This window comes from Triplophysa dalaica, chromosome 6 (genome assembly GCF_015846415.1).
Source record: "Triplophysa dalaica isolate WHDGS20190420 chromosome 6, ASM1584641v1, whole genome shotgun sequence".
Taxonomy (NCBI): Eukaryota; Metazoa; Chordata; class Actinopteri; order Cypriniformes; family Nemacheilidae; genus Triplophysa; species Triplophysa dalaica.
The window spans coordinates 22,232,070-22,246,595 of NC_079547.1; the positions used below are offsets into that span (position 1 = coordinate 22,232,070).

General features: G+C 36.9%; 2 protein-coding genes across 3 annotated transcripts in view; one reads left to right on the forward strand and one right to left on the reverse strand.

The window, feature by feature from the left end:
- rims4 (regulating synaptic membrane exocytosis 4) overlaps positions 1–718 on the forward strand; it is a 45,119-nt gene extending 44,401 nt beyond the window's left edge. The window contains exon 8 of one of the 2 annotated variants that reach the window (XR_008906934.1): positions 586–718. The gene's annotated coding sequence lies outside the window, so the exon portion shown is untranslated. The remainder of the gene's footprint in view (positions 1–585) is intronic. The other variant, XR_008906935.1, reaches the window with a different exon arrangement.
- angpt4 (angiopoietin 4) overlaps positions 1–14,526 on the reverse strand; it is a 43,205-nt gene that overhangs the window by 7,650 nt on the left and 21,029 nt on the right. The window contains exons 3-5 of the mRNA XM_056749914.1: positions 3,947–4,093; positions 3,164–3,285; positions 516–748 (exon numbers count right to left, since the gene is read on the reverse strand). Of these exons, the coding sequence (XP_056605892.1) occupies positions 516–748; positions 3,164–3,285; positions 3,947–4,093 (502 nt within the window). The remainder of the gene's footprint in view (positions 1–515; positions 749–3,163; positions 3,286–3,946; positions 4,094–14,526) is intronic.

Below are 14,526 nucleotides of genomic sequence, written 5' to 3' on the forward strand. Positions count from 1 at the left end.
AAACACTTTCTCTCTTGTGCCAAAAAGCATTAAGGATTTTCTAAATCATTATGCACTTCAGCTCTTATGGAATTCCAGACTGTGAGGTACACTAAATGTAATTGGCTCTTTAAAAGGGGGCGGAGGCATTAAACATGTCCCACCCTTACTTCCTGTTTCAGTGGAAATTACATCAACACATTAAGCAAAACAGTGAATTTTGAGGCACCCAGGTCTTTAAAGTGTTAACGCAGATAAATAAAATCAAATTTTGTTTAATAAATATATATCTAAAGCTAAAATTTTATTTTTATATTATATTAGTATTGACAGTAGATTTTTCATTAAAGATTAAAGATGGGTTCAGTAGTATGTGGCCTGTAATTTTTATCTAAAATAAGTGTCAAATTGTAACATTTAATTTATTGCGGATGCACTTATATACTTAGCATTTAAAAAATAGAAATATTAAAGAAAAATTGAGAAATTAAAGTAATATTAAAAAGTGTAATCTCATGTATTGAGGTGCGTCTTACCGGGTCCAATAGACACCAGACCAATGAGCGTGTGGACAGACTTCATAAGCTGCTGATGTTGTCTCTGCAGGGCCGAGTTATTGCTGCTGGCGGCTCTCAGCTGTCTCTCCAGAGCTGTTATAGCTGACGTCTGTCTCTTCACCAGGTCCTGCAGTCTTTCTTTTTCCTCTCTCATTCCATCCAGCTCGCTCCTCTGCTGTGACTCCAGTACCAGGACTTTATCCTCCAAACGACTGGTAAAGAACACATCAGATACATTAACAAACGATTTACGTGTTGGTTCTTTAAGTTGCTGCATTTATGTATTTCCAAGAAAAACCCTGCAGTAGATTAAGCACAATATCACAAGTCTTTGGTTTTGCTGACATCTTGTGAGGTCGTCATCCTACAGATGTTTCTGACAGATTCCTAGATGGAGTCGAACCGGACGTTGACCTCAGGCGTACTCGGTATGATGTTGGCAGGGGGCTAGATGACTCTGCACTAAATGTTTCTCGTGCATCAGATGGAACGATCATCAGTCATTACAGCTGAACGGTGAAGTAAAAGTTTGTGACAGGAATGTCGGCTTGAATTATCCGCCGGTATTATGAATGAATCCGCTATGTCTCCTGAGGCTGGGCTCAATAATAAATAGGGCCCGGGGCCAGTGTGAGAGAGGTTGGGGTCAGTGCTGCATTTATGCTGTCACTTCAGTTTGAAAGTTGTGCGAAAATAAAGCCGCTGTTGAGCGAGCAAACGTAAGGTGACAGTCCTCACAAGATGCGTTCTCATGTTCAAAACTGTTAGGCAGAGTGCAATGCAATGAACCATAATATGTTGGGTTTTTGAGAGGCGTTCTTTAAATTCAGAATGACTTCATAACTTAAAAATGTAGCCCTCAAAAAAGTGCAAAAAATGAATTGCTCGGGAATTATTAATCCAGGCTGCAGTAACAACTCAAAACATTTGTCTGCTCATCTGGTGGATGCTGTCATAGCAAATCTATAAAAGACTTGATTAAATGATTAGTTGATTTATTATACTATTAACAGATAATTCATGCCCAAAAAGGCAGGTAAATAGATCTGCCATGACTTTAAACATATATATTATATGATATAAGATATAAAAAACATGATAATCAATATTGAGTTAATTCTACACATATTGTAACAGCTTATTAAAGTTTTGCCTTAAGAGTCACAATGGTTACAAACTCTCTCTTTAAAGGTTGAGTGTATGAAATTTAACGGCCCCCTTTCGAAGCACTATGGTGGCTGACACAGGACTAAGATCATTTTCGCTTTTTTGAAGAAGGAAGCAGTTTGTCCCTTTAGGGCTACTGTAGAAACGGGACCCACGGTGTATGTAGATAGAAATAGGTCATTCTAAGGTGATCAAAACATAACACTTTAAGATCTTTATTCACAACAAAAAAATGACACACTGGAAAACTATAGCGACTCTAAAGGAGAACCATGAAGCATCATTAAACCCTGTTATTCTTTCTGAACGTGACAATATCTTGAAATACAGAATATAGTATCAATGTTGGATTATCTCTCAATGCTCTGGTGTAATCATTCTGTTCAACTTTGAGTTTGAACGTTTGATGTTTTTCTTTTGCATGACCCACAAATCGAACTACATTTATCATCTTTGTTGTCAAAAGAAATAATAGCTGTAAAACAATAATTCAGTGCTACAAACTTCTTAAGAACCTCACAATTCCTCTCGGTGTGTGTGTGTATGTGTTGAAATACAACACGTTCCACAGTGCAAAAGCCTAAAATAACTAAAACAACAAATGAAACTCTATCCAGCCCTCTACTGTAACTCAACTCTCGCTTTGTTAAATTGCTGTAGATGGTCATTAAACGGGCTTGCCAGTTTAATGGTTATGTTTATAATTTTTTCATGATTGATCACACAGATCCGTTTCACACAATCGATTGGCAGGAACTGTGTAAAATCCTCGCCAGGGCTTATAATGTGTACAAGACGCTGGCTGTAACAACGTAAAGTTGATCCGGGTTCATCAATTCTGAGAACAATAGTGAATATTTTTCTCTTGCACAGTCGTAAGTCGTCTTGCGCATGTCTTTTATCTCCTTCTTACATGCAAAGTGAAATATATAATAGTTTGTTTGTAATGTAATGTTCTGTGCGTTTGATGCCTCGTACAGCTACCAAAACAACACAGTTCAGTTGGTCGTCAGAGATGAATGACAACAAGCGTTATCTGTTTAATCTAGCGTACAGAGCTTTCTGGGAAAACCCATTGTCCGTCTTTGTAAGTGTACAAAGAAAATTCGCCTGGGGTCTGCTTTGTGTGCCGAGCGTATTGCGTAGTTATTAAACATTATAAACAGTCGATTAAGTGGTTGATTATTTCCCTTTTCAAAGCCTTCACCCCTGCAGCGCTCTCTAACTCTCTTGAAGCTGTGACTATGGGAAAGTAATGTGAACTTTTGAGAACAATGAGATGTGCAAAACCGAAGAAGTTGCTCTGTAATGTTAAAACTTAATGTGGAGTTGTGATAATGTAAAGCCGTGCTGTAGCCGATCTGACCTGTAATAACTGATTGGTGTAAAAAGTCAATATCAGCCCTATTGCTGTTATTGCTGTTAAAACTATTCAATTATTATTAGTAACAATAACTTACCTGTTCTTGTCTCTGAGTTTTGAAATTTCTGAAATCTGTGTTAAGAGCTCCTTCTCCAGTTTGTTTGTTGATAGGGAATTCTCTAATAACTGTATTGCAATTCTTGATGTCTGGTTCATAACCTTCGAATAGAAATAAATTGACATTGTTTTAAAACTTTTTAAATCTGGATTATTGATTTGATGATGTTTTAAACACTTATATATACATATAAATAAATCATATGTGTAAGTGTGTGTCTTTTAAATGAATAGTTACTCTTCAGAATGAAAATGATCATATTATTTCATTTACACCCTCTTGTCATTTCAAACCTGAATGACTTTTACAAGATATTTAGAAAAATGTTGGTAACGGAAAACCGTTAGTCTCCTTTGAAATAAATAAGTAGATAAAATCACACAGGTTTAAAATGACCACAGGTTCAGTAAATACTGAAAGAATTTTCATATAAGTAGATGTTTAGACCACTTTGCAATATGTAAACACTGGTTCAGCAGCACGTCTGGTTTATTTATTTTCTCTTTTTTTAATCTTACACACATAATTAAACATATTTGCGAAACGTTTTGTTCCCGTTATGAAAGTTCTTTTGGTTGTATTTTTTTCAAAGAGTTAAAAAACTGAAACAGGAAGTTCTTCTGGACCAGCTTCGTTCACGTTTGCCAAGTGGTCTTTATCATGTCTGAATGATCATTTAAATATAGGACTTGGTTTGATGAATCAGTTTCATTCTGTACAATGGTCAAATATTTCTCTTCAGGTTTAACATCATTACAGTACTTTGGTCTCCACTACATTGAGTTTCCTGGTCTGCTCAGCGGTCTGTGTCAGCAGGTTAGTGCCAATCTCCAACATAGTGGCCGTCTGGTTATGCACCGCATCCGCTTGGATATGCACCATGCCAGTCTGCTGAACGTAGTTTTCCAACTGTTGATAAAAGGAATAAATGAGAAATGCATGCTAGACCTTCATACAACCAGAAGCGTAGTGAACTCGAAAACGAACAAGCTCTCGCTTACAACCAGAGGCAGGAATTTAATGTAATTAAACTACTATTTTCTTTTCATTAACGTATTGCTTTGGTTGTACTGTTTTTCTGCCTGAACCTGAACTAAATCTTTGTTTTCATTGGGAGAGGCTGATTAAAGCCCCCAGTATGCTTCAATAACTGTGGGTAGGAACCAAAAAGTTTATCATACGCAGTTTTGTTTCAGCTGGCTTTTATTCTTCGGGGACATCATGCGGTGCCCGCCTAAGGTACTGTTGAGTGACTCCACAGTCCCAAAAGATGTGAAAACAAACATGCCATCAGCAGGATCACATAGATGCTGAGAAACAGAGTAATGACGGACAATTTTATCAGAATAGAAATAAACATGTTAGACCCTGAGGGAGAGCCATGCTCTTGATGTGGTCAGGAGTTATATTTAGATCACATTTTCGATTTACAGTAGAAACTGTCTGTGCAAATTATGCAATGGTGACTTTTTTAATATCAAGACCTCCAAAGTCTGTTTTGATGCACCGACACACACGGTTCTGCTCACAATTAACACAAATGATGGTCGGATGAAAACAATTAATTCACGCAAACAGCAAAACCCAAAAGTTGGGATTTCTACTGTTGTCGTTCGCTCCCAGAAGACTTTGTCCCTGACCGATTAATTGACCCGAGCTTCCTGGCCTGCATTAAAATCACAAGACGAGTCCAGCTTGGGAACACTGATCTGGATTCAGTCGGGTCAACGTCATAAACATTAACCGATACCAGATGTTTCATCTCATTGTGATTACAACTTCATGGCCTGTCTCCTCACACAATGAGAGATACTAGCAGCTCAAAGGCGATTCAGTCCGTATCTTTCTGCTGAGCAGCCGTTGAGTCATACTCAGAATTAATGACATCACCGTTCGCAGCCACCACAGATGTTTACAGGACCTTATTGCAAACACGCAGGCCGAAGTTCTGGATTCAGGCCGTCGCACTGAGAGACGGATTACATAATTCTGGTGTGGTTTATGTCTTGTGCTTAAAAACATTCACCATAAATACCAGTGAGTGTCAGTTTAGCGGTAGCCTCTTCCAATGAAAATAAATCATTCTTCCTTTTAGCACTCTTTACAGCTGACATTGTTTCCCGAAGAGATTTACAGACTTATTACTGTCCCTCAGGATTAACCTGGGGTTAAATGCCTCGCTCAAGGGCACAAAGCGATAGTCTTGGTGTGGTGGAACCTACAACCTTTCTGTCAGCAGTCCTTAACCAAGCAATATAGGGACCACCACAAGCAGTTTATGTTTTAATTAATGACTTTTAGTTTAATGCATAATTTCAATCAATGTTTGTTTTATCGTGTTGTTCACAATCCTCCGGGTTCTTCGATGGGTTTTCTATGAAACAACAAAGTTCAAATTTGAGTTCTTTGAAACTTAGGCTCTATACAAATTCTGATTTTTTCATGTATTTACAATGGAAGCACCATTAAACATGCCACTGAGTGCTTGTCGATGTCACTTTTTACTCAGCTGTCCAATCACAGTGCAGGAGGGGTGGGACAAGTACATGACACCAACCAACCGTCTTAGGGTAGTTTTAACGACTAAAAACGTTCCTTTTATGTGACCTTGGACCACAATGAACGGGTGTATTTGTAGAAATAGCCAACAATACATTGTATAGGTTTTAAATAATAGATTTTTCTTTTATGCCAAAATCATTAGGATGTTACGCTAAGATCATGTCCATAAAGATATTTAGAAATTTCCTACCGTAAATATATCACTACTTTTTTCTTGTGAGTGGACGGAGCTAAATCGCAAACAAAAATGGCCGAAAACACGCCTACAAACCCCTAGTGACTGTTCTTGTGGTCCAGGGTCACTAATCAACCTTATTTAAAATTGTATTATATATTTCTGTTCTCCAAGTGTCCATGTACCAAATAATATCCCCGGGGTACCACTACATTATTATTTTTAAATCTGTGCAATCAGATAAGGAATCTTAACCAAAGCATCTCAGCTGAAAAAACGCTGTCAAGTGTGCGCAGCTGGAGTGTTCGGAAGAGCGTCCATTTATTAGCAACTTGGTTGGGTGGACATACAGCCTTTTGAACGGTTCTTAAAAATCTCTATTTTTAGGAACACAGAGATTATTGAAATTAACTTCCTTATTAAAACCACTTGTAGTAATAAAACAGCAGGACAGACAAGAGGTCGGTATCTGATCCCGTCCTCCTGCTCGTCTTCTACATCTTCATGTTGTCTAAATCCTCTTTAATTCTGACACTGTGTCTGGGGCCTTCGGGTAACTCATCCGTTTTCTATAGTTCATATCCGTGAGTGCAGAAGGTAGAAAATGATTAAATTTCATTTAATCATTTAAATGAAATTAAACGTTTCCAGGTAAAACGTTTCCACATTAAAATGAGTTTAAATGTATTGAGAAGAATAAGTTCATTGGTTTGGGTTGTCATATTTAATTTAACATCCACAAGATGTAAAGCTGTAAAAGTTTTCTTGCAATATCATTTCAACGTTTTAACTCAGTTATTATTTTTACTGTCCTTTGCTGTATTTATTTTGGCAGCTTTCGAATATCAGAAAGGAAGGGCAGTATACGCCTTTAGGTTTAGCACATACCGTTCGCTGTAATATTTCTAAGGGGTCATCGTACCAGATTTTACAATAAATCATGTTTAATTACCTCGGACAGGGTAGATGATCTGTCAGGAGACATTATTTTTCTTTCTGAGGGTGAGCAGGAATATGTATCTTGTTTATCTTTATGATCTATAATAATAGTAATAAAAGCGATAGTGATCTTTGTTGACGTTTAAGCAGGATATTACATAGAACGTGCTATATGGAAACATGTCAGGTTTGTGTGAGGAATGCACCGTCAAGTGTTCTTCAGCCAGTTTATTCATAATATCTGTGTGGTCCATATGAGAAGGATTTTCCAGCCCCATAAGAAATATGTAAACTTTCTATCTATTTTGAAGGCAGAAAACCCCTCATTCTAACAATTCGGATATACACTGAATACTTTAGCAGTATGTATATTGTGTGCATTATGCGTATGCTTAAGAATAAAATCTTTTAATATGTATTGTAATTTTAGTGTGTGAGGTTTGCAGCGAAAACTGATTTAGATATTAATGTGTTGAATTGTCAAATGACCACACTGTACATGCATGTTTAATTCAGTAAGTGCTGTCATTTCAGTCATTTTGGATGATCTTGGTTTTGCACACATTGAGAAAATATGAATAGTTTACACACTATAAAGTGCTGAAATAGTATGGTAGTAGGCTCCAAAGAAATCATTTTACCAAACTGCCAAAATTAAATGAATAGACATAATAAGGTTTAAAATGAATGTTTTTAATATTCACTTGCTCTATTAAAAATGCAATGCGATGAGATCATGCGCAGCAGTGCCATACTACAAGTTTATTGCTCCAGATTGCACATTTTTTTGAGTATACTGTATACAGTGCATACTGTGTAGTATACTGCTGCTAAAGCTATTCCAAACCTTATCTACAGTCTTCTACAGTTTTGTTTTATACGAAATACAGAAAGAAATCTATATTTACAAAGTTTGAACCATTAAATTGTCCAAGCCTCCACATTTGTTGTTGCTCTAACATGCTCAATTTTACAACATCCTATTAAAAAAGTATTCTTTTATAGGCATTAAAGCCTAATGTGTTCTGCCCAAATATTTTTTCATTCTAAAAGCATTTATGCCATAAATATTTTTAACCAGTGTTTATAAGGTGCTGTTTAATGTCTCCAAACTGCTGCTTTTTATTTTTAAAAATGCAAAAAACTTGGGAATGTGGCATATTGAACGACCTTTTAAGGATTTAATTTCATAAATCTGTAGGTGTTAGAAGTGCGCCTCAAATATTTACACAGACCCCTGTATGCTTCCTGATTCATTTCTGTCTTGTTATCTTTCCGCTTTTAGACCTCTGCATACCCCACAGCTCCAAAACATGACATGACAATCTCGACCTTTCGTGGCTTGACCTGACACTTGTGTGGTAAAACAGAATTTAGGGCAACAAATAACGTGACTAACAACACTAGATTTGAGCTAAACTTAGCAGAACTGCTTTCATCTCAGAACTTCCTGGACCTGAAGGTTTGTGTTAATACTTGGACCAACTGTACCAAAGTGTGCCTTGTAAGGAGCCAGATCGAGCAGATCCACGGCTGACCCGAAGGGAAATAATTCCAGCAACAATCATCTCCAACATCTCGCTTTTAAATCAGAAGCAGATGGACGAAAACAGTGCGTTTGAATTTGCGCTTGCTCTCTTTCTTTTCAAAATACCTTCTTTTCCAGATATTAATTCTTCCACCTGCTTGTTTTTACCTAACCTTTCACCTTCATTTAGACTTAAACAGATAGATTTTAAAAAGTCTGTCTCTGACCTTTTAGATAGATATTTTATTAAAGACGGTGAACATGCACACACAAAATGCATTGAACAGATTGCTTTGCACATTTGACCTGTTCGGCTAAATAATATGCTGAATTTGTTCAGAAAATAATCAGTTTATGACCTGATTGTGTTTATTCTGTCAATATGGTAACAGCACGCCACCCTTTCATCAAAGCAACTGAAGATAGCACGGACGTTTGTGCTGACACATGCACATACAGGTATTTACGAGCATCTTTCCAAATGTATAAATGACCGGGGCTAGTTGTCACAGGGCTGTACCATGTAGATGGGTAAATAAAAATAGACATTACTCAAAAAACAAACAGGGATACATTATGGCAGAATTACTCATTATATTTTGTTATTGAAGTGATGAACTCTATCCTCAGTTCGAAGGTATTGCATGTGTTCTCTTTATTGTGATGTGACAACTTGCCCCGCCGATCGGTGTCCAATAAAAAGCATCTGTTTTCCTGAGAAATGGTTTAAATGTTTATTTGACTCACTAGACGCAAAAGTCAGTAATATCTCTCTAGCACAATTTGCCAAGTTTGGGTACTCTGAAGGCAATTTTCAATAAGCCACTTTTAGAAATTTCAAGAACCAAATGCTTCCGCTGATGCATTTTAAGTTAAATTAGTTATTTTATACCATTTTATAAGTTTTGCATCACATAAAGGTTAACTGTTGGATTCAAGTTAACGCAAAGTTCAAATTAATCTGTTTTACAAAAAATCGCAACAAGACTGTTTCCAACAATATAGGTTGACTAAGAGAGCCATATTCTACCTTCAGTGTGATTGGGTGATGAGGCTACGAAGCTCATAAAACACAAATATAAAATACAGCGCTATGCTTAGAAATAGATAGAATAAAAATGTACGATTTGTCTGTCAAAGGTGATCTGATAGACCAGATATGACCAGCCAAGTAGCTGTTTGGAGAAGAGCACAATCCATCTTACTTTCTGGAATAAAAGAGTATCCTGGGGAATATCAGATATCATGTATCAGGTATTTTACTCTTTTATTGTATCAAGTCTGGTAATGTAATCAGAAAAGATCAACCGCATACAGTATATCAACCATTAACATTGTGGTCTCATAATTCGTTCAGACTGGCAGCTTCAGTTTGTGTCTTTCAAAAAATACCCTTTTCATATGTGAATGTGTAGTGTATAGTAAATAGTCCTGTTCCAGAAACATTACATTTATGCATTCGACAGACGCTTCCCTAATGCATTACGTGCACAAACTTTGTACTTCCCATGATGCCCTGCAGTCTCAGTTCAATGTTAATTGTTGTTATTAGTTAATGTTTATAAAAACTGTTCTCCAATTGTTTCTGTTATTGTGAAGGGAAGGTTGTATTGTCAATCGATGTGCTTGTTCTTATTTGTTGTAATGTTATTTGACCCTGTTTAGTTAGTTAACATCGATGAGATCTCTGTTTGTATTGATGGCTTAAGGGGTGTTCTGTTCAGTGAGCTAGTGAAATGTGGATGTTCGGCGGAACAAATAAATCTCTTTTTGTTTAAAACCTGACTTTTTTAAGGACCTTCAATTTAAACACCGGACACGCATGTTGAAAATCCGACAGTCAAAAGATCTTTTGTTGAACTGGCCTTTTTTATTGTTTTATACTGTTGTATGAGGTCTATTAATTACGTTTGCGTTGTTTTTACATTAAAAAACATAAAAATCAATAAGTAATAGGCTATTTTTTACCCGGGGTTTCATGCCTGATCGAAAAACGCTCAGTGGGCGTGCCGCATTGAAAACTTGGAAGTAAACGCCTACTGCTATGATTGGATAGCAGTTTGTGTGGTAAACTTAGTTGGAGCCTTTTGTGAATTTGGTTAGACACTTAACGTTATGTTTTACATTATCAGGACATATTAAGTGATCTCTATTAAAGCAATAGTGACGCATAGTACAAATTTGCTTTGCTCACATACGATTGCTGTGCCATTTCTATCGGATCCAATATTGACGGCACAGCACTGCTTTTTAATTTTAGTCTCCTTGCATTCCTAGTCTCCTTTAATTTTAGTCTCCACAATCCAGTGGGCAGGGCTAGAGAAGTAGTAGTTAATATTCTTCTGTAGAGGCGGTGTTAAACCTATCTATAACGTCACATTCCAAGACTTGTTGTTCGCTTTAATTAACATCGCTGATGTTAATAAAAAGTTGTTATTTCAGTAACAAGGGCATTTTCAGTTCTGACACGATGTTGGCTAGAGAACGATAACCTCTTCTATAACATAAGCTCAGGTTCAAATTGATGTCTTAATTCATGACACCTTTAAATGAAAATAGTCGAACGATCATGTGCTGTTGGTTTTTAATCTTGGATGATGATTATAAAGGTTCTAGGGTTAAGACTATATCTGATTGAGCTAGACTTTAAGATCAATTGTGATTATCAAAAGTCACTGTTTCTCTAGAGGACAACCTTGTTTTCTTTGCAATTCAGATCGAGCTGCAGCCAATCAGAGCGAGGCTGTTGACCCGCTGGTGGATGGGGCGTGCAGCTGTGCAGAAAGAGCCGTGATTCCTCTCTCTCTCTCTCTGAGCTAACATAAACAAACAAACTGTGGGTTAACGCTCAGGGCTGCGGACAATCCACCCTAGTTGACAGGAGGCTGATTGGGTAATATATGAGGCACTTACCATTTTTTTTGTTTTGTTGTACAAGGTTAAGATTAAAGAATGAAGAATCGGTTTTCTGGTTTGTAACACTTTCAGAGACAGAGGGACTTACAGCAAACTTTTTTGATAAAGCTTTTTTGTATGTTTTGGTCCTATATGTAATAGCTTGGATCATACAGAGGCCATCTGTACTGTATGCTTTTCTTCACTTTATAGTTCACTTTTTGCAGATACACATTTTATAGTCTCTCCTGGGATAGCGACTCGAACCTCACATGCTCGTTTTGTCCAGTCAAGTCTTTTTAAAGGGAACGTCCCACCCAACTAAACTACACAATCTCAAAAATAAAGGTGCCTGAAAATACCATAGAAGGGTTGAAAAAGGAAACTTAACCATCTGTAGAACCTTTTTTGTTTTGCAATTTTATTTGTTGTGAAAAAAATGTCATTCGCCTATAAAAGAAAATATGACTAAATGGTTCTTCGGGGACCAAAAATGTTTATTTTAAATTGTGCAGAGCCTTTTGCATCACAGTGACTTATGAACCCGCCAGATCCCTACGCTCTGCAAACGAACAACGTCTTGTGATGCCATCCCAACAAGATAAAACATTTAGATTCTGTAGCCATCTTTAATAATCGGCTGAAAACACAACCTATCTTCCGTCAGCACCTGACCGATCAGTTCTGACTTCTATGTCTTTTCTACTCTTTCTACTAAAAAAACGGACTTAGCTCTGTATACTGTGGTAGGCTTTGTGAGACCAGTTTTATTGCACGTATGCTTTTTGTTGTCCTGTTGTTGTTCCAATTGCTTCCCTTGTTCACCTCATTTGTAAGTCGCTTTGGATGAAAGCGTCTGCTAAGTGACTTAATGAAAATGTATTTCCAACACAATCTAATGACAATTCTTAACTAATTCTCTGTATGTTTCGGTCAATTAGTGGGAAATTCGTATAAAAAAATGATAATTCATTTTCATGGCTTAAGGCTATGTAAAAAAAGATGACCATTAAATGTGTGGCACTAAGTCTCCTTTATACATTTGCTTCTGTTTATTGATGTTCAGTCTTAGAAACGTCTAGCATATCTGGTGTAATCGACAAAAGTTTTGTAACCAGGGTTCCCATCGGCACCTTCTCTTGTAAAAGCATTAATTTTATTCCGAATAACGGTTTATTGCGGTTGTGAAATGTGCTGTTGGAAATTCTGGCAGAAGCTGCACTGTAACTTTATGCGAAAGTCCTTCACTTCAACGAGAAAAACCATAAGAGGTCTCAGACTGTAGCTCAGCACAACAGATGGCTCAGTACTTGTGTGTTTTGTTCTGGGTTGCAACACTAATGGGCTTTCAAGTGGACACTGGGGCAGGTTAAAAACATCTATTTCCTTCTTAATGTTTGCCCTTAGCACAGGATACACATTTATTATCCTCTGCTCTCGCCGTTCTTTTAAAATCCTATACTTACTTTGGGGAAATTGAGGGAGATAGCTACCGCGGTTTTACAGACGAACCTCGTGCGCGAGATCGTGGGGGTAAATTACTGCTTCCAGTAAGTGTGAGTTTACCTACAAAAATGCCTTTGATCAAAGCAAGAACAACCGCTGTGTCTCAGGAGAACAAACAGTAAACCTCAAGACTAATCATTCATCTCTTATCTCTAGAATACAAACATGAAGACCGAGGAGCCACTGGTCTGGAATCAGTTTCTGGTGCAGTTCCAGGTGTGGGATGAAATCAAGTCAGACTTTTACTTCAAGCCCAGGTGTCAGACAGTTTCACCATTTTTAAACAGGATAAAATATAAAATAATTACGAGACCACTCTAGTTTTGCATTAAATCAACAATTCTGCATGTCCATTCCAGTCTATATTTCTGCTGATTTCTAACAGAAACAAAACAACACACACAACAGCAATGTGAAAGACAGAGAGAATACAAAGATGCTTAAAATTATATTTTTAAACTGTAGTGTGACGTTAAGTCTAGATGCATTCACCAGATACAGAACGAGACGCTGACTCAGGAAACTTTTGGCTCCAGCCAGTAAGCAAAAGTAGGTCTTTAAAGCTCTCTAAATACAGCCCATGTTTTCTCAAACCTACGCTTGCTTTGGGTTTCTGAGCATTACTGAGACAAACTCCAGATTACAAGCCTGATTAGACCCCAAAATTAAATCGCAGAATGATTATGACGTTACATGCCGTTGGGAAACAAACTACAGTGAATAATATTAATGTCAATATTCCCATGCAGCAGAATCAATGCACTGTAATTTATCAAGCACACAGAGAAAATAATTTCAGTATAATGTTCAAAACAGTAAAAGGTAAAAGTGATCAGTATAGATGACTCACAAAAGATTCGGCCAAATAATGAATCAGTTCTAAAGATTCTGAAGACTATGTACATTTAAACAAGGACAAAAAAATCCTTAGAGCCAACGTTTTCAAGTCCATACATGTTAATGGAAACATGTCATGTCTCAGTTTGTTAATTATAAAATGAAAAAAAAAATTATTACATTTATGTATTTTTTTATAATAACGTATGTTTATTGTTCCTTTTGTCTTCCTTATGCTTGTGTAGCTGGTCTTTTATTGTTGTTTGCACTATATCTCATTGCAGCGTTTTATACCCTGGGTTAATTTTAATATTCACTGGGAATAAACCATTATTCAATAGAAGTAAGACAGAGATATAAATATTGATAAAAATGATAAAATATACACTAAAACGGACAATACGTGTAGCCAGGTCTTTTGAATGAATGAGTCTTACATTCAAACGATTCGTTCAAACTGCATATGTGACTCACTTGATTCAGTCAGTAAAGGGTACGCCGACCGCTTCAGCTATCGGATCTGTGTGGAAATTTTCATCTGCAAAAACCGACAAGGTAACGCACAGACCTAACTACTTGTTCTCGTATAAAATTAATAGCACTTAAAGGGTATTTTTTAATATCATTTTGATTAAACCTTTGCCCCCGTCATCTTCAAACCTGGTGTGTGCGCAACGTTAAGTGTTATGAGGCCCGTTTCAAATAGGCCTAACGGTTGAAACGTCACCGGTCTTTAGCGTAACGTTACCTGTTTAAAAAAGTCACCGCTCGCCATTGGAATTCATTGCTTTAAATATATAGTACTTTATTGTTGAATGTTCTTGTTGAAAGGACGTAGTTACGGTGGCTGTTTTGAGATTTTTTCTCATTTATTTAATAAAGTAAATTATTTGGCATCCT